This window comes from Strongylocentrotus purpuratus, unplaced genomic scaffold, assembly GCF_000002235.5.
Source record: "Strongylocentrotus purpuratus isolate Spur 01 unplaced genomic scaffold, Spur_5.0 spur5_scaffold_4, whole genome shotgun sequence".
In the NCBI taxonomy this organism is placed as follows: domain Eukaryota; kingdom Metazoa; phylum Echinodermata; class Echinoidea; order Camarodonta; family Strongylocentrotidae; genus Strongylocentrotus; species Strongylocentrotus purpuratus.
Genome location: NW_022145610.1, coordinates 6,371,180 through 6,391,320, shown reverse-complemented (window position 1 = coordinate 6,391,320; position 20,141 = coordinate 6,371,180). Strand labels below are relative to the sequence as shown.

The window sequence follows — 20,141 nt, the reverse complement described above, 5'->3', positions numbered from 1 at the left end:
CCGGAGCAATTATCGCGTTTTGCGGAACAATTGTCGGCGGAGGAATTGTCGGCGGAGCAAATGTCGGCGGAGTAACCGTCGTTCGAGGAGCATTTGTCACCGGAGCAATTGTCGGCGGAGCAATTGTCGGCGGAGCAAATGTCGGCGGAGCAATTGTCGGCGGAGCAAATGTCGGCGGAGCAAATGTCGGCGGAGCATATGTCGGCGGAGCAAATGTCGGCGGAGCAATTGTCGGCGGAGCAAATGTCGCGGAGCAATTGTCGCGTTTTGCGGAGTAAATGTCGGCGGAGCAATCGTCGGCGGAGCATGTGTCAGGTTACCCAAAATCCTTCCTTGTCTAAATATTTATATCCTTGGTTGAGCTGGCCATTCATCGAGCTGTAACAAAGGAGGTTATGAAAACTCAGAAGAGTATCATTAGATATGAACACAAACATAAGCACTGTGCTTCAGTGTTAAATTTCTACTATCTGAAGACGAAAATTAGCAAGTGAGCTTAGGGGACTTTGTAGCATGCCGCTTCTGGTTTTTGATTCACTAACTTTCCCCATAAAACAGGGCACAGGGAGTGCATGATTTAATCTGGGCTTACAAAAACACATATACTGTTCTGAAAACTATGTTATCTTTCATGCAAGTAAAAGCTATGATGATTGAAATTAAAAAAAATAAAATTGTGAAGAATTATCACTTATTAATTTTCCTTGTGCACTAAGTAAACAGAAAACTCACAAAATTAGGGCATAAATTTGTTACTCTCTTTCAGATTTAGCATAGGCATACAAATCAAATCACTTCTCAAAATTACCATCCAATACAACATCTATCAATTCTAGAAAATCTCTAAGATATTCCAAAATAGTTCTATGCCAGCAAAACACACACAAACAGACCTCTTTCAATTGCAAAATTTTGAACAGTATTCCAGTATGCAATGAAGAAATTCCTATACCGGTAATTAGATAAACACTCTGTGTTTGGAATGCTTTAAAAATTCACTGCAAAAGAACATTCCAAGTTACAGGACGTGTTTTTGCTTTCTCTCTACGTCCAAATTTGTTAAAAATGGATGGATAATTTAAAAGGCCGATATGAAAGACTATATATGGATATGAAGTAAATATAAATATGGCATGCTTCAGTGGATAAGTACTTTTTCAACAGTAATACAGCATATATAAAGACAAATAAATATATATATCTCAAAAATACTTTATACATTATATACATATAGCAAACCTCTTATTTCAATCCTTAACAGCTACACACAATGTAATATACTTCATTATGCAGCAAAACTATATTTCAAAATTGTCATAAATCTTTTGCTTTAGTCACCTTTGATGATAAAATAAAAAAAATCTTGATTTATATGTACCGGTATGTACTATTTTAAAAAGTTCTTGAAGAATACATTTGTGTCTTGATTGTTGAATTACATTTGTGAAGCCAAACAGAGCATTCAGTAACTATGTGAAAAACATTTCCCCCATTATTTGCATATAAAAGTGGAGTATAGCATAAACTGATAAAAGTAAGGCAGTGTGGTGTACTTTTATGCTAGGATGAATATGCTAAAACTTTAGAAATAGTTTACGATGGTCATAACCCTTTTCTAGAGTTTTAGTTAATCAAACTGTATTTCTCTTGCATTATATCATATTCATGTTACTATAAATATAAGTTCTGTTATCTTGTCATCAAAGTAAAATAATCATGACCTCAGCTAAGAATTAGAAGCCTGCAAATATAAATGTATCTTGAAAAATGGGTGACCTCATGTAAAACAAACAAGTTACAACGCTTTACCTATGACCTAAGGGGCTAATCATATAAATATTTATAAGATTGATTCAAATTTATCGCAAATTGATGTCAATCACAACTATGCCTGCAACAGACAGAAGATTGTGATTGATTGGAGGAATTGTGATCAATCTGGATCCATTGCAACTCTTTATAAGACAGGACCTTGGTCTGTTTTAGGAGTTCAGGACACCACAGCACATTTGACAGAGACAGTAGATAGAACATGGCTTCATAACATTCATGTCAAAGTTGAAAGGGCAAAGAACTTTTTTATGGCTCGGTCTCCACCTTACATTGGGGTTGAAGGAGGTACATGTACAACATCATGTCAAAGTTGAAAAAGGTCAATCTACTTCCTGCCTCAATCGTGAACTTTACATGCTTAGGAATGAAAGTTGATTACCCTCACGTCAAAGTAGAAAGGTCAATGTACTTGTTTGCTGCCTCAGTCTCTGCCTTGAATTGTAAGGGGTCAAAGGTTATGTTGTTCCACTCCAACACGTCTCCATTCGGCCCCATCTTCAGGTCAGATGTCTGGAAAATTACGCCATTCATTTCTCCCTGATAAAGGAAGGCGGATGACAAGAGTGTAAAACATTTGAAGAATAATCGAGGTGCTACAAATTTTGGGTAATCACTCACCAATAAAAGATGAACACATGATCATTCAAAATAGCGCATAAGGCCATTCCATGGTAGCTTGGACCATGAAAATCTCAGAATATGCAGTTCTGATATATAATTTCCAACCTTAATTTCCTAAAGTAATATCAGTCTTGAGAGGGAGCTATACAATACATCATAAAGAGTTTATTATTTTACAATTTCATCACTTTAGACTCCCTTTCAACCATGACAACGATCAGTGAATATTGTAGGATTGCATATATGCTTCCAATATGTTCATTTAAACTAAATTCATGACCTAAATTCATGATGGGTTAAACAAAGGAAAAACTGGAATTGACCAGACCTTGGACTAACTCCCTTTGTTAAACTTGAACAAACTTAAAGGTATTACAGAGTTTTGGTAAGGGGTCATGAATTTAGTTCAAATGAACATATTAGAAGCCTGTGCGATTTTTTATAGTATTCAATGATCGTTGTCGCGGTTGAAATCGAGTCTAAAGTAATGAAATTGTAAATAATAAACTCTTTATGTTGTAAAGCGCCCTCTCAAGACTGATATCACTTTAGCTCTAAGTCAATGTTTCTTGACTGTTTCAATCATTTCTATGGTTATGGTGATAGCCAGTGATTTTTAAATTAATTGCTAAAGGTAAAAAGAAGCCATTTTGTTACAAACCTGCAATGTTTTGATCATCTCTATGGTGACAGAAACTAGGTAAGGTGCTTGGGGTGTCTCTATGGATAGGATGTTGACTGTATCGTGGGAGCAGGAGTAAAGTTCATAGGTCACATAAAGGTCATCCTCAGCTCTTGTCCATCTGTTTGGATGACACAACATTGGGGGAGGTGAACAAACTTTTATTGCGCTGGAAATTCATTGACTTTAACTGCCCTGAATTCCATTTATTTTTCAAACGATAACAATGGATTTTCCAAATTCCTCTGGAAAACCATAGACACCTTTTATCATAATAGGATATGCACTATACAGAAATGGAATAGTAGCATTTTTAAGTAATTTTCATGATACATTATTATCAGTATTACTATCACTACAATTACTATTATTTTCAGTGTTATTACTATAATACTTATTATTATTATTGTTAGTAGTAGCAAAAGTGGTAGTAGTATTAATTGTAGTAGAAGTAGTATTAGTATTAGTAGAAGTAGTAGTAGAAGTGGTAGAAGCAGGAGGAGTAGGAGGAGTAGTAGTAGCAGTAATATCATCATCATTACTAATTTGGTAAACTTTTCTCACTGGTTCATAGAAATGTTGTGCACTCTATTGCTTGAAATAACAGAAGTAGCAACGAGCATGGAATTTCATTTATCTGTAAAAATATTGTTCAAAGTGCTATAAATATACTTATCTCTCTCTTTCTCTACCTCATAAAATGTAAATTTTTCCCTCTTATATTCAACGTTATTTACTATCTTATGTTAAATGAAATAAACCTAAAAAAGGTCTCTTTATTGTTTAATCTTCCGCAAGTAACTACAAACATTCAAGCTTGGAGAAACTGAAACCAAAACCTAAAGATGCTACACACAAAAAAAATATCCCATTCACCCCGCCCCCCCCCCCCTCCTTAATGAAATACCAAAGTAAAATCCAAAGGCCCGAATTCACAAAGGAGGTTTAAATTTAACACACGGTTCTACATAAACTGTGAGTTCAATTTAAACCTCCTTTCTGAAGTTGGGCCATTAGGGTTTTACATCAGTAGGAATCCACTTCCTTTCACTTGGAGCAAGAAAAGGGTGTTAACTCTGTGTGAAGTCATATGAGCTAATGCCCTTCTGGCTCCTTACCTCTTAATCTTTCTCCATGAAACAAAGTACTCTTTCTGTTCAACCCGAAGCCTCAGCCCTCGCTTGTTGGCACGCATAGAAAACGTGGTTCCCGCTGTTAACTGTGAAGTCAAGAATACATAAGAAGGTGCTTACTGTCATTCACTTAAAGATAAAAGAAAAGGCTAAATACTAGCATTTAGCTAAAAAAATAAAACATGTTTTCAGAATTCTACGCTCTAAAAAAATTGTGACCAGAACATTATAGGAGTAGCAATGTTACATACAAAGTTTAGTACTGAAATGCTGCTGTATTTTGAATATAAATGGTCTAGGGGGTGGTGTATGTGTGGTTATAGGGTCATTTCAGGATTCCAATGTGGGGGTTATCAGACATTTGCTCCGGCAACAATTACTTTATTCTGTCAAAGATGTCAGTCTAGGGTTAAGGGTAGTTCAATTAAGATGCACTAAATCGCTGCAAAAAAAACAACCCAACAAACATTTTTTAAATGTGTAAATGAATGGCAACTATGGACAACAAATATCCTGAGTTCTTTTTTTTTAGTACAAAATATGAAGCGTGTTTTACTTCAAATTATTGTAAAAAACTGAACGAGATCTTAAAATTGCGATTAACTTTTACATAAGGTTTAGGTTTAGGGTTGGATTCAGATTTAAAGTAAGGACATTGGTTTGTAAAAGGAACATATGGTCATTATGGTGTATAACCAAATTGTAAAAAAATGTAAATGTATGAATATTGAAAACCCATTAACGACAGCCACTTTAACGACAAGGAACTTTCAAAGATGTGTTGATTGTAATTCAATTATTGCGTAGCATGAAGCTTTCACGGATCCGAACCACTTGTACATTTTTATAGTAATGCAGAATTGGCGTACCTGTAGAGACCCAATGGAGAGCTCTCTTCTGAGTTCACAGTGCTTGATGTAGGCAGTCATATAATCCTCCATACAGTGACACACAGAGAGATATGACATGGAATCTAAGAAGGCTGGCTCGTTGTGATCTAGCAATAAGGGATGGAAAAAAGGGAAATTGTGACAGAATAAACACCTGTGTCTCCTTAAAGGGACTTGGTTACATTGTTCAGATGAGAGAAAATGGTGCTTAGGTAGTAGGTGACTTCAATGCTAGAGGTACAATTAAAGATAATCTGAAAGTTTGAGTGAAAACAGATCAAATGTTATAAATGATACAAATTTGGAAAAACTGATCAATTCCCTAATTTTCCTGACTATATTATTACAATTTAATTACATTTTAGGTCAATGTCAATCGTCACAAAGCAATGAATTTGCTCTATATACCATTCCAGACATTTAAGTATTGAAACAATTTTTAAAGCCTGTCTTAAGTATTTTTTTCATGGAAAAACAATTTGAACAACTCAAATATGGTTGGGAGAATTTACTGTTGGAGGGTGTCGCACAGTGACACCTTCAAAGAAAACCATAAATATCTTGGTGGTTTGAGAATTGTTTGCATGTCAGAGGGTTAGTACAGTAGAAGGAATATAATAACTATCATTTCATACAAAAATTACGCAGTTTTAACATCAACCTTCAACATTGTTACCGAGTAACTTTAATGTGGATATTAGACAAAAAAAAAGTTATTCACAGCATGCTATAAAGGTCATTCCAAGGTAATCAAACTATCCTTGAATTATATGCACCTTCTGCCATTGACTAACCATTACACTCATAAATGCACAGAATGGATAACTGATACCAAAGTATAAGTATCAAAAGGATACCAGTTGTAAATAAATATATTTTGTTTTCGATATCACATAGTGAAATACATTATTCTACCTGAATAGTATACAAATATACACTGCCTTGAGAGGTTCTGGTTAAAGGGGAAGTCCACCCTGAAATTAAGTTAGTTTTAATAGGAGTAGAAAAATGAGAGAAACAAGTCAGTGAAAGTTTGAGCAAATTCCGATTAAAAATAAGGAAGTTAGGATTTTTGAAGTTGTGATCAATCAAACACAAATTGGCAACTCTATGACGTATCATGCGAGCTCAACTTCCATTTGCTCAGTACTAAAAAAATCTAAAATTTTCATTTTCCCTCAAGAAAAATTTCAACCATACATGCACCCTAAATATAATAATTGCAAATATGTTTCTATACTCCCCCTGCAAGGAACAAATATATATTCCGTCATCAATAACGAAGAAAACATGATTTTATGGAATATTATGCACAAAGCAAATGAAGGAGAGCTCGTATAATAAGTCACAGAGTTGCCAATTGTATTTGATTGATCACAACTTCAATACTTCATAACTTTCTTATTTTCATTCAGAATTTGCTCAAACTTTCACTCACCTGATTTTCTTATTATTCTGCCTCTATCGAAACAAACTTATTTTGGGGGTGGACTTTCCCTTTAAAACTATGGGCAAGAGGTGACTCCAATAGTACTTGCTGAGGAGCGCAGCCCCGAAGCAAATTCAATTTATTTTATTCATTCATAGCAACCAAGGGTTGGATTGATAATAATACATACAGTTTCAACATAATTATGAACATTATTAAATTCAGTACAATGAAATTGATAAATTATGAATAGAAATACATGTAGATCATTAATACAAAAAACATTACAAATCATTCAGGTATATCATATTACAAATAAATCATTACAAGAAAAAGGGGGAAACAACATAAACTTGAATAGACAAGAACAGGGAGCAAGAGAGGGAAAAAGAAAGAAAGTGAAGAAGTGAAAAAACTGCAATGATCAATCAAGTAAACTATACATCCAAATATAAAAATATATAATATAATTATAAAAAAAGTCAACGTATGGGTATAAACTGAAAAAAGAAAGAAATGTATATTGCACTAATTACCTGCTTATTGTAAATTATACGCACACCAAGGGATAAAACTATTCTTAAATCGGTTTGTTTTACACCTGGGCAGACTCACTTGTTTACTTTTCCTAAGGTTATATCTTGTCTCTCGTTTTGGTGGGAGAAGGTCATTTAGTTTGTGTTCAGGTTTCTGTATTTGGTTGAATAATTGCAAGCACATATTATTTCTACGATCAGCTAGGGGATCAATGTTCAGTACATTTAAAGCATCAGTATAAGACAGGTTGGGGGTGATTATTCTCAGGGCACGTTTTTGTATTGATTCCAATAAATTAGATTGCTCTTTGGTTAGGCCCCCGTGAAAGACTTGACATGCATATTCCAAAACGGACCTTATGCAAGCTTTGTAGTACCTGCACAAATCGTCTTGAAGAAGACCGGCTCTACGTAATTGGACCAAGAGAAACAAACGACTTACAGCCCTTGCATAAACCTTTTCCACATGAGTATTCCAATTCAATTTATCATTGATCCATAATCCTAGCAACTTTATTTCTTGGACACAGTCTACGGGTTTGCCATCAATGGTAAGTGGATGAACAATCGCATCTTTAGTAAAATTTATTACCATTTCATTTGTTTTCTGTTGGTTGATCTGCATATCATTGGCCTTTGTCCATGTAAGTAATTCGTCTAATGCACGTTGTAAGGAACACTGGGATTCTACCTTACATATATCATACACAGTGGTATCATCAACATACTTAACCATGGGGAATTCAAGCTTTAGATCGGATAGCATGATGGTAAACAAAAGGGGACCTAGTTTGGTCCCTTGCGGAACACCGCCTTGAACGTACTTCCACTCGGAGGTGGATTGACCAAGTTTAACCCTCTGTTGTCTCTGACATAAAAACGATCTTATCCAACTGACAATTTTATCATGGACACCGAGCCTGACAAGCTTATTGATTAACACATTGTGATTAATACGGTCTAATGCCTTTTTGAAATCTACTAAAAGTATTCTTACTGCCTGTTTCTTAGAGTCAGTTTCATCATACCAATGGTGTAAGAGATCAAGTAGAGCCAAGGTAGTGGATGAACCAGGTACACTACCATATTGACTTTCATCAACGTGTGGTAGATATTCTTTCCACAACCATTTGTGAATGAATCCTTCAAAAAGCTTAGCTAAAACAGGGGTCAGGGATATTGGTCTTAGGTGATTTTCTATTAATGTAGGGGGATTCACTTTAGGAATAGGGATAACATTGGCCGATTTCCAAATTGGTGGCACATGATTGGGTGAAAGATGCATTCATTATTGAACAAACAGGTCCTGCTAATATGTGGGAAAAATCCTTAAGAATCCAAGAAGGAATTTGGTCTGGTCCAGGGGATTTCTTTGTATCAATGGACCTAAGTTGTTTCTCGACATCATTCACACGTATAATATATTCATCGGGGGGAATACAATCTGTGTCCGTGTCAGGGAGGTCGGGTGGGGGGAGATCAGATGAAACAGATACGAAGAAAGTGTTGATTATATCCGCCAGTTTAGTCGCATCACCTTCTGCAGCATTATCCATATGGTACTTTTGGGGTCACCGAGGCCCATAGTTTAACCAGTACCTCAAATAGAAGGCATGGTATATTTGTTTTATATCCTGCATCAAAAAATTATTTAAAAAAAAAAAAAAAAAAAAAAACATTTTTGGGAGAAAAAAAATTTAGAACAAAAAAAATGTCAATTTTGATCTAAAAAGATTTAAAATATTTTGTTTTTATTAAATTAAGATTTGAAAAAAAAAATTGATTCAATTAAAAAAAATAATTCCCATTTTTTTTTCAACTCCCAAATAGTAAACCAAAATAGTACTCTCATATAGTACTTTCTAAAAATAGGTCAAAAATTTTTGGTCATGTGACGAGCTCTCAACCAATCAAAAGCCAAAATTTTTTTGATGCAGGATATAATATTCAGTATAAACGATCTGCATCCCTTTTGAAAAGCTTGTGTTACAGAACTGAAAGTTCACACCATAATGAATGACAAAAAAAATAACCTTGCAAATTTAATTTGAATACAATCGTTCAGGCATTCGCCTATGTGTTCCCCCGTGTAACCGGTGAAGTTTCAGACAATCTTATGTACCAATGTACCAAAGGCTATCCACATGTTTAATAACAAAATTAAAGGGTGATACATTGTGATAAATTTCTTTTGACTTTTAAAAAGATATGAAAAGTAATGACTGTTTATTGTATATCTTTACCTTCAAGTTTCGTCAACTGTTCTGGAGTTGGAGTAAGAATACCTGAAATATGAAATAAAAATATATAAATGTATATTTGACATCAACAAGGACATAAAGCAGAAATACAAGTAACAATGAGCAAAAATAAAAATATGAATGAAAATAAAGTTGCAGGATATCACTAAGTAAACGACTCAGTTCATACTGATTCAAGCTATTTTTTAAAGAATTATAAAACTAGATGGAACTTCGACTGCGCGCAATCGAAAATGATGCCTCCATCAGAGCAATTTTAAAAACCAAAACAGAAGAAATTTTTCAAATTGAAGTTCGATTGTAATCCATTAACAGGTTCTCAGAATATCGTGATTACAAGCTATTTCTCATATACATGTATGACACTTTGATCTTGAACCCCTTGACCCCAAAATTTACTCAGTTCATTGGCTCTGCAAGATACATACATGTCTTGACCAATCCATCGGTTCTAATGATAATGTGATCATAAGCTATTTTAGCATACATAATGAGCCCCATGACCTTTGACCTTGACCTCATGACCCCCAAAATCTAATCAGTTCATTGCCTCAGCAAGATACATACATGTCCTGAGTTTCATGGTAATCTGTCCATCTGTTCTTGTGATAACCTGATCACAAGCTATTTTTGCATACATAATGAGCCCTGTGACCTTTGACTTTTGACCTCGTGACCCCAAAATCTAATCAGTTCATTGGCTCTGCAAGTTACATACATGACCAAAGTTTGGTAGGAATCCATCAGTCGGTTCTTGAGATAACGCGATCACGAGAACGGGACGTACGTACGGACGGACAACCCGAAAACATAATGCCTCCGGCTACTTCGTAACGGAGGCATAAAAAGAATATAAGTCACACAGAATAGTCTAATGCAAGGCCTAACATAAGGTGTTTAACCTTCTTTGAGTTTAAAACTTGGGTAAATTAATGCATAGAGAAAAGAGGGTCAACCTATTTCACTACATGTTTAAACAAAACGTGAAATTCAGAAATTACCATCTTTACAATAAAAAAAGGGAGTAGGTTGAATGAAAGTCAGTTTGAAAATATGATCAATAGCTGTCACAGACAATCCTTTACCATTATTATTATTTTTTAAATATAAAAAAATAGGGACTAACATGATGTAGAGTGTCTAAAATATCATGGAACACTCCAAAGCTGTTTCGGATATTTGCTTTGGGCTTCATACTATCATAGTTATAGGGTTAGGGTTATTGTCTGGTTTTAAGTTAGGTTTGATTGGGTAAGAGTAGCAGTGTTGGCCCGTAACACAAAGCTTAGCAATTGATCATATAATTGACTTTTATGACTGATTGCATTGATCACTATGCACAATCAATGGCAAAAATCAATAGTGTAGGTGTAGGAAGTCAGTGTAGGAAATTCATGTGGAGCACCGGCAAAGCAGCAAGAGTCCTGCATTGATCAGTACCTCATACAATTTGATATTAAGTGAGTTGGATTAAATTTGTCATTGTTTACATCACTGAGGGAGTAAATTGACTACAAGTAATTTACCTTGCATGATCTGTGACCTGGCTTGCAGACATGTTAAGTACAAAGCGATGGGATCCTTCACAATCTCTTGCTTCTCTTTCCGAAGGTCAAAGCACCATTTTTGCAGACTCAGTCCTGCAGCAAATCAAACACAATAAATGAAATAAAAGGGCAAAGTACAGTGGAAAAAACCCAAAGATTGTCTAAAGAGCTATGTTTAGACTTCTACATATAGATTGTTTTCTAAGAAGCAAATAACAATAATAGTGAATATTACATGTAAAAAAGTCTACATGAGTTTACAAGCAAAATACTTTGATACAGATAATTGTGCTGGCTTAAATCTTTCTTAGCTCCAACAAACATTATCAGCTATTTGGTGACCCCAAAGTTTGGCTAGATCCATGTGGGGTTCTTAGAGTATAACTCTTGGTTCTGATTGGATGACCTCAAACAGCAACATCTATGGGATATGCATGGCAAGATCAAATCCTTTGGGCCAGTTGAGAGTAGACTGCATCACATAGGAAGGCCCTTGACGAGGTATTCTGAAACGGATATTATCTTTTACAATATTAACAATATTCTGCTTATATGGCGCTTACCAGTAATACAATGTCTCTAAGCGCTTTACAGATATACTATTACCCCGGTCATTGGATTCAGTGCTTGCCCGCACACACTGTGTGCACAGTCTCCACTCCCTGGGGAGCATTCCAGCCAGGCGTTACTTGACGCTCAAAAACTGTTTGACCAACAATGACAGTAGCATCCTACCGGGTACCCATATAACACCTGGGTGGAGAGTAGCAAGTGCAGGTTAATATCCTCCTGCCAAAGGATATTAGTGCCATGTCGGGATTCAAACCCTTGACCTTCGCATCTCCAGTCAAGCGCCTAAACCACTTGGCTACGACACTCCCATATTTAATGTCATAACAAATCAAATGTAGGACAAGTCACTTGTTAATATCTGCGCACATCTGGCTGTCTTTGTGTTAAGGGTCATTCCATGTCAAATCACCCAATGGTTTTAACCCAACCATTTTTGATTTTGATGAAACTTAGTGTACTTGTTGAGTGTGATCTCACAGCATCATATCCCAAATTTTAGGTCAATCGGGTGAGGGGTTTGGGAGATATGGCCCACCAAATTTTGAAATTTTTTCAAAAATGGGGGTGGCGGGCCTACCTTTGAACCCTTGTATTTCGGGACCTAATGGGTCAATCTTCACAACATTTGTATTGTTGGAAAGGGTATTCAATAAGGATTCCAAATCTGCCGCCATTTTGAAAAATTTTTACATGTTGGGGTACTTTGACCTCTTGACCTAAGATTTGACCTTGAAATTGACCTTGTGGATCACGTGACCTTGACAATATTTTTCATGAAATGTAATCTCTGACATGTTCACTAAAACATATAAAAGTTTCAGAGATATAATATTTTTTGTTTAGGAGCAATAAGGATTGAAAGTATCCATACTTACAGATATTCACAATAAATCCTATTATAATACATGCAATATGCACAGTACAACCATAGACGTAATACAAATGGACTTTCGACGGCAAGAGTAGTAAAAGTAATGATAGCTACCACCTGTTCTTATGTCTTACTTTCCTCTATGTTTTAAGTCTGACCGCAACGCTGCGGGCATGTTTTGATAAGCTCCGATAAGGGTCCTTTGGTCCTATGAGATCCACCGGGATTTTGCCGCCCTCTATCAGCCAAGTCGCTTCGCACTGACCAATGCTTCCCACGATTTGCGCTTCTCATTTCATGAATGAATCGTGACAGGAGAGCCTTCTGCCCATGCGCAGTCAATAGTGCCCCGGATGTAAATATGAGGTTTACGTCCTGTTCATGCTCGCCAATCTGTAAAAAAAGCTGTTGAAATCGGTGATTTCTTCGATTTTTTACGAATTTGTGTTGGTGTGTAGCAAACTCATCATATAAGCAAGGAAAGTTACCACACGAGCTTACAAAATACAGTTTAAAAAGTGTTTTTTTCTCCTGTTTCCGTTAATTTCTCTGTGAAACCAACAACGTTGTGGTGATCACAAATCCTTCGTTTGTCAAATACAATCATTCGTTATTTCTTGCGCTTGCGTGCGTTTTTTTTATAGGCATTGGAAGAATGGGGTTGTTTTCGTTAGTGCTCAGAAAATCTGTGGTAATGCGTGATTTCTTCGCATCATGACCACTAAATTGCCGTGCCTTTGTCTAATCCAAATTGCACACGTAGTCCCATTGATAGAGATCGGCGGGTGCATGTTTTTTTCAAGTTATATTTTGGACTTGTTAATCCGAGAGTGACTGCTTTTATTTTTTCTTCCCTCAGATTTTATCTTATTTTATCTTGATGTAGGTCTACTATATGTGTACGTTTTTTTGTTGAGAATCTAGGAATTAGGATAAATATCTGTGTCCGTAAATTTGGGAATTGACCATTGCAAAATATTCAACATTTCCGTCGTCTAGACTATGTCGATATATGGACTGCCCATCATAATCATAAAGTTCTTCCATATTTATGTCATCTAATGATAATCCTGCCCTTCTAATTACTTTATAAACAACACATGACTCATGAGTACGAGACAAATATATATTATGGAACAATACACACATCGAAATAAATAATAATTGTTAGTATAAATACAACGCTGAAAACAATAACAATAATATCGTCAGGCACAAAGACGAAAACATATTCGCTACGACCGCATGGCGGAGAGCGCTCATACAATTTAACACTAGGTTCTCAACGATTTGAAGGAGCAGCGGACAACCCCAAATCACGAGCTTGCTGTTGCGATTATGCAAGATTGCGCAAGTGATCGCATCCAGCTGTCGGGTTGCGGTGGGACCACCGCTGGGTTTTTGCATCGGCGCGAAATTTAAACCTTGCCGGTGGAACTCATAGGATCAAAGAAACTGCTTCGTCGATAGTCCATTCAATTACGTCTATGGTACAACATACATCTTCCACATGCTTTTATGTTCTAGGCATATCCATTCTAAATGTCAGCAGTACTTGAATAGAAATAAAATGACAAGTTCATATAAGCCTAAAGGGTTAACAGGATGTATGGCTTTAGGCCTCTGAGTCGGTTCCAGGATAATTACCCCCCTGGAAAATTAATCCCCAAGAACAATTACCCCCCCCCCCTGAGGACTATCACACCCAGAGGACAATTACCCCCCCCCCCCCGGACAATTATTACACCCTAGGACAATTACCCCCCCCCCCTTTTCGTTAAAGGGGAAGTCCATCCTGATAATAAGTTGGTTTTAATCAAGGCAGATTTTTTTTTGGGAGGTAATTATCCTTGAGGGGTAATTTTCCAGGGGGGTAATTGTCCGGGGGGTAATTGTCCTCGGGGGGGGGGGGGGGGGGAACATTTCCTGGGGGTTAATTTTCCAGGGGGGTAATTATCCTAGAACCGACTCAGAGGCCTAAAGCCATATTACATCCTGTTAACCCTTTAGGCCTACATGTATATGAACTTGTCATTTTATTTCTATTCAAGTACTGCTGACACTTAGAAAGGATATGACTAGAACAAAAAAAGCATGTGGAAGATGTATGTTGTACTGTGCATATTGCATGTATTGTATACATTACAATAGGGTTTATTGTGAATATCTGTAATTATGGAAACTTTCAATCCTTATTGCTCCTAAACAAAAATATTATATCTCTGAAACTTGTATATGTTTTAGTGAACATGTCAGAAATTACATTTCATGAAAAATATTGTCAAGGTCATGTGATCCACAAGGTCAATTTCAAGGTCAAATCTTAGATCAAGAGGTCAAAGTACCCCAACATGTACAAATTTTCAAAATGGTGGCAGATTTGGAATCCTTATTGAATACCCTTTCCAACAATACAAATTTTGTGAAGATTGACCCATTAGGTCCCGAGATACAAGGGTTCAAAGGTAGGCCCGCCACCCCCATTTTTGCAAAAATCTCAAAATTCGGTTGGCCGTATCTCCCAAACCCCTCACCCAATTGACCTAAAATTTGGAATTTGGTGCTGTGAGATTACAATCAACAAGTACACTAAGTTTCATCAAAATCAAAAATGGTCGGGTTAAGATTTTCAGATTTTTTGGGTGATTTGACATGGAATGACCCTTAAGTTTAAACAGACATCTGCGCAAGTGCAAGTACCAATGATAAGTGCTGAATCCGCTTAATCTGAGTTGTGATATTGTTTTTCCCTGAGATAAAAGGTACACATAGCATAGTTTCCAGAATACAGTCCCTTTACTATAACCGTTACTGCTAAGACAGAGACTGAGTCGTTTTAACAACTAATGGTCGTTATTTTCTGAATAAAAGCCATTTTCAAGTCCTTTCATTTTGAGGGAAGTTCTAAATAAGTATTGTCTTTCAAATGCCGTTGGAATTTAACCTTTTCATCATTTTGGCCTGCAAATGGGACATAGCACCTTTAATATCAGGGTGATCTTCCCCTTTAAGTGTCAACATATAGGCTGTGCCTGAATACTATATTGACACAATGTCAATGACCTCCTACCTTTTGAATTTGTCTTGACCCTGTCTGAACATTTGAATTTGCCGATGGGTGTGTGCAGTCCTTCAAAAATCCCAAAGTGCTTCAGACCAATCGACTTCATATCTGAAAATGAACATCATATCGTATTGCAAAATCAACTTGGAATTTCGCATTCCTGTTGCAGAAAGAAAATTAATTGAAAATGAACATGCTTTGAAGGAAAAATAACACTTGCATAGCACAAATAAATTACTTAGTGGGACAGTCACAAAGCTTAATAGAACAGTACCGGTACTTCTATGAGTTCATGCTTCTTAGTTCTACAGGTGTATGCTATCGAGAATTTAAAAACAATCTGGAATTAACAAAAAGGAATTCAATGCTATTTAGTTTTTATCAAGAACAATTAAAGAAGTAGACAAAGTATTTGTAGTAATTTCTTCTCTATGAGAATAGTTAGTATGTGGAACAGCCTTTTAAACCAAGCTGTGGAGGCTGATAATGGTTCTCAGTTTGATAATAGGCTGGATAAGCTATGGGAACATGCTGAATTTCAATTACAGAGCAGCTCTAACGCCCTATTACAGGAACAGGCTATGCCTTACCCGAAGGAACTAGCAAACACGACTCAACTTCACTCGAGCTGTAGTCTGTTCATACCTGTTTCCAAAATCTCCACTCTACCTACTGAGTTATAATGCCTCCACCTATAAACTTCTACTCCAACAAATCTCATAGTCATACTTCATGTGAAAGTTAATACTTACCAAGCGCTTTTCCAACTTTCTTCAACAACAGGTCTGCAGAGACAGTCTCCCCTCTGACCAAGACCTATTGAATTAAAAATAATGATCAATTGTAAAATTTAATGCTAATTTGTTTTCTCTCCCAACAGATTCACCTAATAACAATCTCTTGAAGATAAATGTTCTCATTTTATATCGTGTAATATTACTTTGTGTGTAATTAAAAAAATCATTATATTTTGATCCTCATAACCCTCAAACACAAATGGACTATCACCAGAATTGTACAACGGTGCTTGAAAATCTGGGAATCAAGAGATAGTCTTATTCTTAATTTTTTTTCCTACACACATAGCATACTAAATGCTGCTATGAGTAGCCTTAAAGGTATCGTTTAACAATGTCAAATCTGAGATGCATGGCCCTACGTGTTATTAGTGTTTGTGATATGGTGTAATATTGAAGCCCTAAAAAAATTGCACTTCAAAATGATCATAAAGTGCCTCAAAAAAGTAAAATTCTTTGAGTGGCCGGTTTTTAACCATACTCATTTTCTCCGATGGACTGTAGTGTTATAAAAATAATATATAATAATAATTTCCACTCATAAATATCTTGATAATCAGACAGGCGATCGGCTTGTAAAAGTCATGGGATTCCTGACTGACCTAAAGGTTTATAATTATGTTTGCAGCATGATCTAAGTTTGTTTCAGAACCCGAGGCAATGTAACAGAGTCACGGTCAAGGGCTAGGTGATAACATGAAATATGATATTGATATTTGATATCAGCTAGCCTTAATCGGCACCCATACCCCTAAATAAGGTAAACAAGACCCTAAAATGCATTTGTAATCACCCCTTCCCACACCGGACGAACATTTCACACTCTCTATGCTTTGCTGGAGTAGATTTCTATTGGATGAGAAGAATAATAATAATAATAATCTTTTTAATAATAATAATGACATTGTTATCTTTCATTTCATACTAAACCTTCTATGATTTATGTTTTGGGCAGTTTGTTTTGCTGCACTGTCTCACAAGAGCCATGTTTAGTGCCATTCTGTACCATGATCCCACAATGAAATTGAGAAAAAAGTATATAAATTGATCGTTTACATGTGAGTTTGCTTTTGGTGAAATTTCAGCGAAATCTATGGATGATAAATATGTTTGTTTGGATGAGAAATGTGAAATGTCATGCAAAAATGACTGCCCGATTAGCGGTTTTCATGTATTTTCATACATTTTTTGGCGATTGTTGTAATGATATAGATCTGGAATCTTTCGGTCACATTTGAGATCACAGCTTTTGTTTTAAAAACATAGGAAAACAAAGCAATTACATGTAAATACCACTCCAGCATAGCATAGAGTCAATGCTAATGCATATTGACCTCTAGCACTGCACTACGTGTTAATATAATAGGCAGCATTTGAATACATGAATAGTCTAGTCAATACACTCATAACACACAGATGCAACAATCATGCTGATGCGGCTGATCAGAAAGTTTGTTGACAGTGCCACAGTGGACTCACAATTTGAATTTTTAAATTATTCTTTCTAACATCGGAAAGTTGAACAAATTGTATTTTACTGCTATTTATTTAGGTGTCATCAATCGTCACTAAAGTACCGATTTTTAGTGAAATCAGTTGAGTTTTGTACAGACTAGTGGTGTTTGAAAAGTTGAGAATCAATAGCACAGCTTTTAATACACAGCCAGGATAGTAATGCACATAGACCTAGACTAGACCCACTCCAGCAAAGCATAGAGAGTCAATGCTAATGCGTATTGACCTATAGCACTGCATACTTGCTGTGAGGCAGGGGGGCCGTTTCTCGAAACCGTCATAACTACAAGATCAACGACATCTCGACACTGTCACGTAACTGGTTTTTCCTCAATTTAAGAATCTTTACAGAAATATGCAAATAGTTTGATGATCTACATTTGATAATGACACTAGACTATTTGTTATTTATTTTAGGAGAGTTTATATGTATATATTTCTTTTTGAACAATTTTAGCCCCAAAACTTGTTTCGGGTTATCAGCATCAGCATCAGTATCCGGAAGTGTGAGGTGATCCTGTTGAAACTTCCGGTCGTTTCATTGAGTGTTGCTTCGTTCAAAAATGAACCTGAAATATTTTTGCTAGCATGGCGGGTGGACGCACATATAAATTTTATGGAAGCATTTGGTGCTGAGAGGACCAGTGCTTGTCCAATCTAATCTTGAAGAAGTGATTGAGGATGAGGAGATGACAGATGTAGGAAGACTATTCCAGGATTCTACTACTCTCTGACTGAAACTGTTTCTTCTTAGGGCTGAGTTGCTCCTTTGCTTAAATACAGCTTCTGGTGGTGTGATCCAGGTTTACAAGATTCTTCATGGCATCGACAGACTCAGTCCAGAACATTTCTTCAAGAGACCAGAATACCAATCCACTCGTGGACATCCATTGAAACTGTTTAACACTCATCGCAAGCTAAATGTCAAAGGCTGTTTTTTCAGTAAACGTGTCATCGAGCTATGGAATAAACTGCCAGAACCTCTAGTCACTGCTCGCAACATAGGTATCTTTAAAACTGGTCTAGATAAACACTGGCTTGTTAAACAATTTCATATAACCTGACATCCACGCATTACGTCTTAAGTCTTATATCCTGGAAGACGACCGGGAGACCTACAGGACTACCTCACTCCCGTATACCGATGATGATGATGATGATGATGGTGTCCCTTGTAGCTTCATGAGGTGCAGATGTGAAGAAGGCTGCAGGATCGGAGTTTACGAGGCCGTTCATCAGCTTGTAGACCTCAATCATGTCGCCTCTTATCCTTCTGTATTGCAGTGAATACATTTTGATACATGATACATCAAATGGATCGTGACAAAGACTATGTTCTTGAGCTTCTAGTATCGCGATATATCGATATCATGTCTGTCATGGCTTTGTGAAACGGTTTATCCACTTCATGACATCTCCGTAGGTCGCCGACAAAGATACGACTGTCATGGAGTTGGTTTCATGAAACGGCCCCCTACATCATACATGTAGGTCTACACACTCCAGCAAAGCATAGAGAGTCAATGCTAATGCGTATTATGACCTTTAGCACTGCATGCTTGCTGTAAGGAAGGTATTATTAGACCTATACACAAATATACACACCACACAATATTGCATAGACTGTACACAATCATGTCGATGCGGCTGTAATAAGCAAAGTTTGACACTATTAATGACAGTTACAATTTGAATTTTTTAATTATTCTTTTTAAGATCAGTAAGTTGAAAAAAATGTATTTTACTGCTATTTTAGGTGTCATCAATTGTCACTAAAGTACCGATTTTTAGTGAAATCAGTTGAGTTTTGTACAGTGGTGTTTGAAATGTTGAGAATCAAAAGCACTAAAAAGTTAGACTAGAGTCTAAACAAAACAAAAACATGGCAGAACACGACACCAAAAAGCATTCTCGGGACTAAAGACGAAGCAGATCACCGCCGTTGACAATTATTTCCTCCGTATATTATAACACTAAGTACACAATGACAACACGAAATTGTTGGATAAATAGACATACCTTCACTTCTGGTTTATTTTCATCGTAAGTAAAAACTGATATTTGCTTCTCTAGCTCTAATTCTGGCCAATAATTCGTGCTGCTGTCGTTGATTCGAGGATCGAGTCGCGATTGAGAGGCCCCCATTTTCATTTTTGTTATTATGTACGTGCGCGCGCATCTTCGCTTTGGCAATACGAAAGTTAAGGGGGTTACCCCTGCCCTGGACGGCCCCGGATAACCACCCCTAGGACGACTATCTATATCCCCTAGGCCTAGGGCACCTACCCCCGGACAACTACCCCCTACGACAACCACCCTCTAGGACAACTACCCCCGGTCCCCGGACAACTATCCAAGGGGGGGGGGGGGTTGTTTTTGTATTTTGATC

At 36.6% G+C, this 20,141-nt stretch overlaps 1 protein-coding gene across 1 annotated transcript; it reads right to left on the bottom strand.

Moving 5' to 3' along the window:
- Positions 1–367: 367 nt before the first annotated feature.
- LOC754346 lies at positions 368–19,902 on the bottom strand. Its single transcript, XM_030997643.1, has 9 exons — positions 19,772–19,902; positions 16,193–16,256; positions 15,447–15,548; positions 10,912–11,025; positions 9,368–9,409; positions 5,139–5,266; positions 4,255–4,355; positions 3,116–3,257; positions 368–2,370 (listed from the first exon to the last, which is right to left on the bottom strand). Exons 1-9 carry the CDS (start codon positions 19,895–19,897, stop codon positions 2,215–2,217), a joined length of 975 nt encoding a protein of 324 aa, XP_030853503.1. The 5' UTR covers positions 19,898–19,902; the 3' UTR covers positions 368–2,214.
- Between the last annotated feature and the right edge of the window lie 239 nt (positions 19,903–20,141).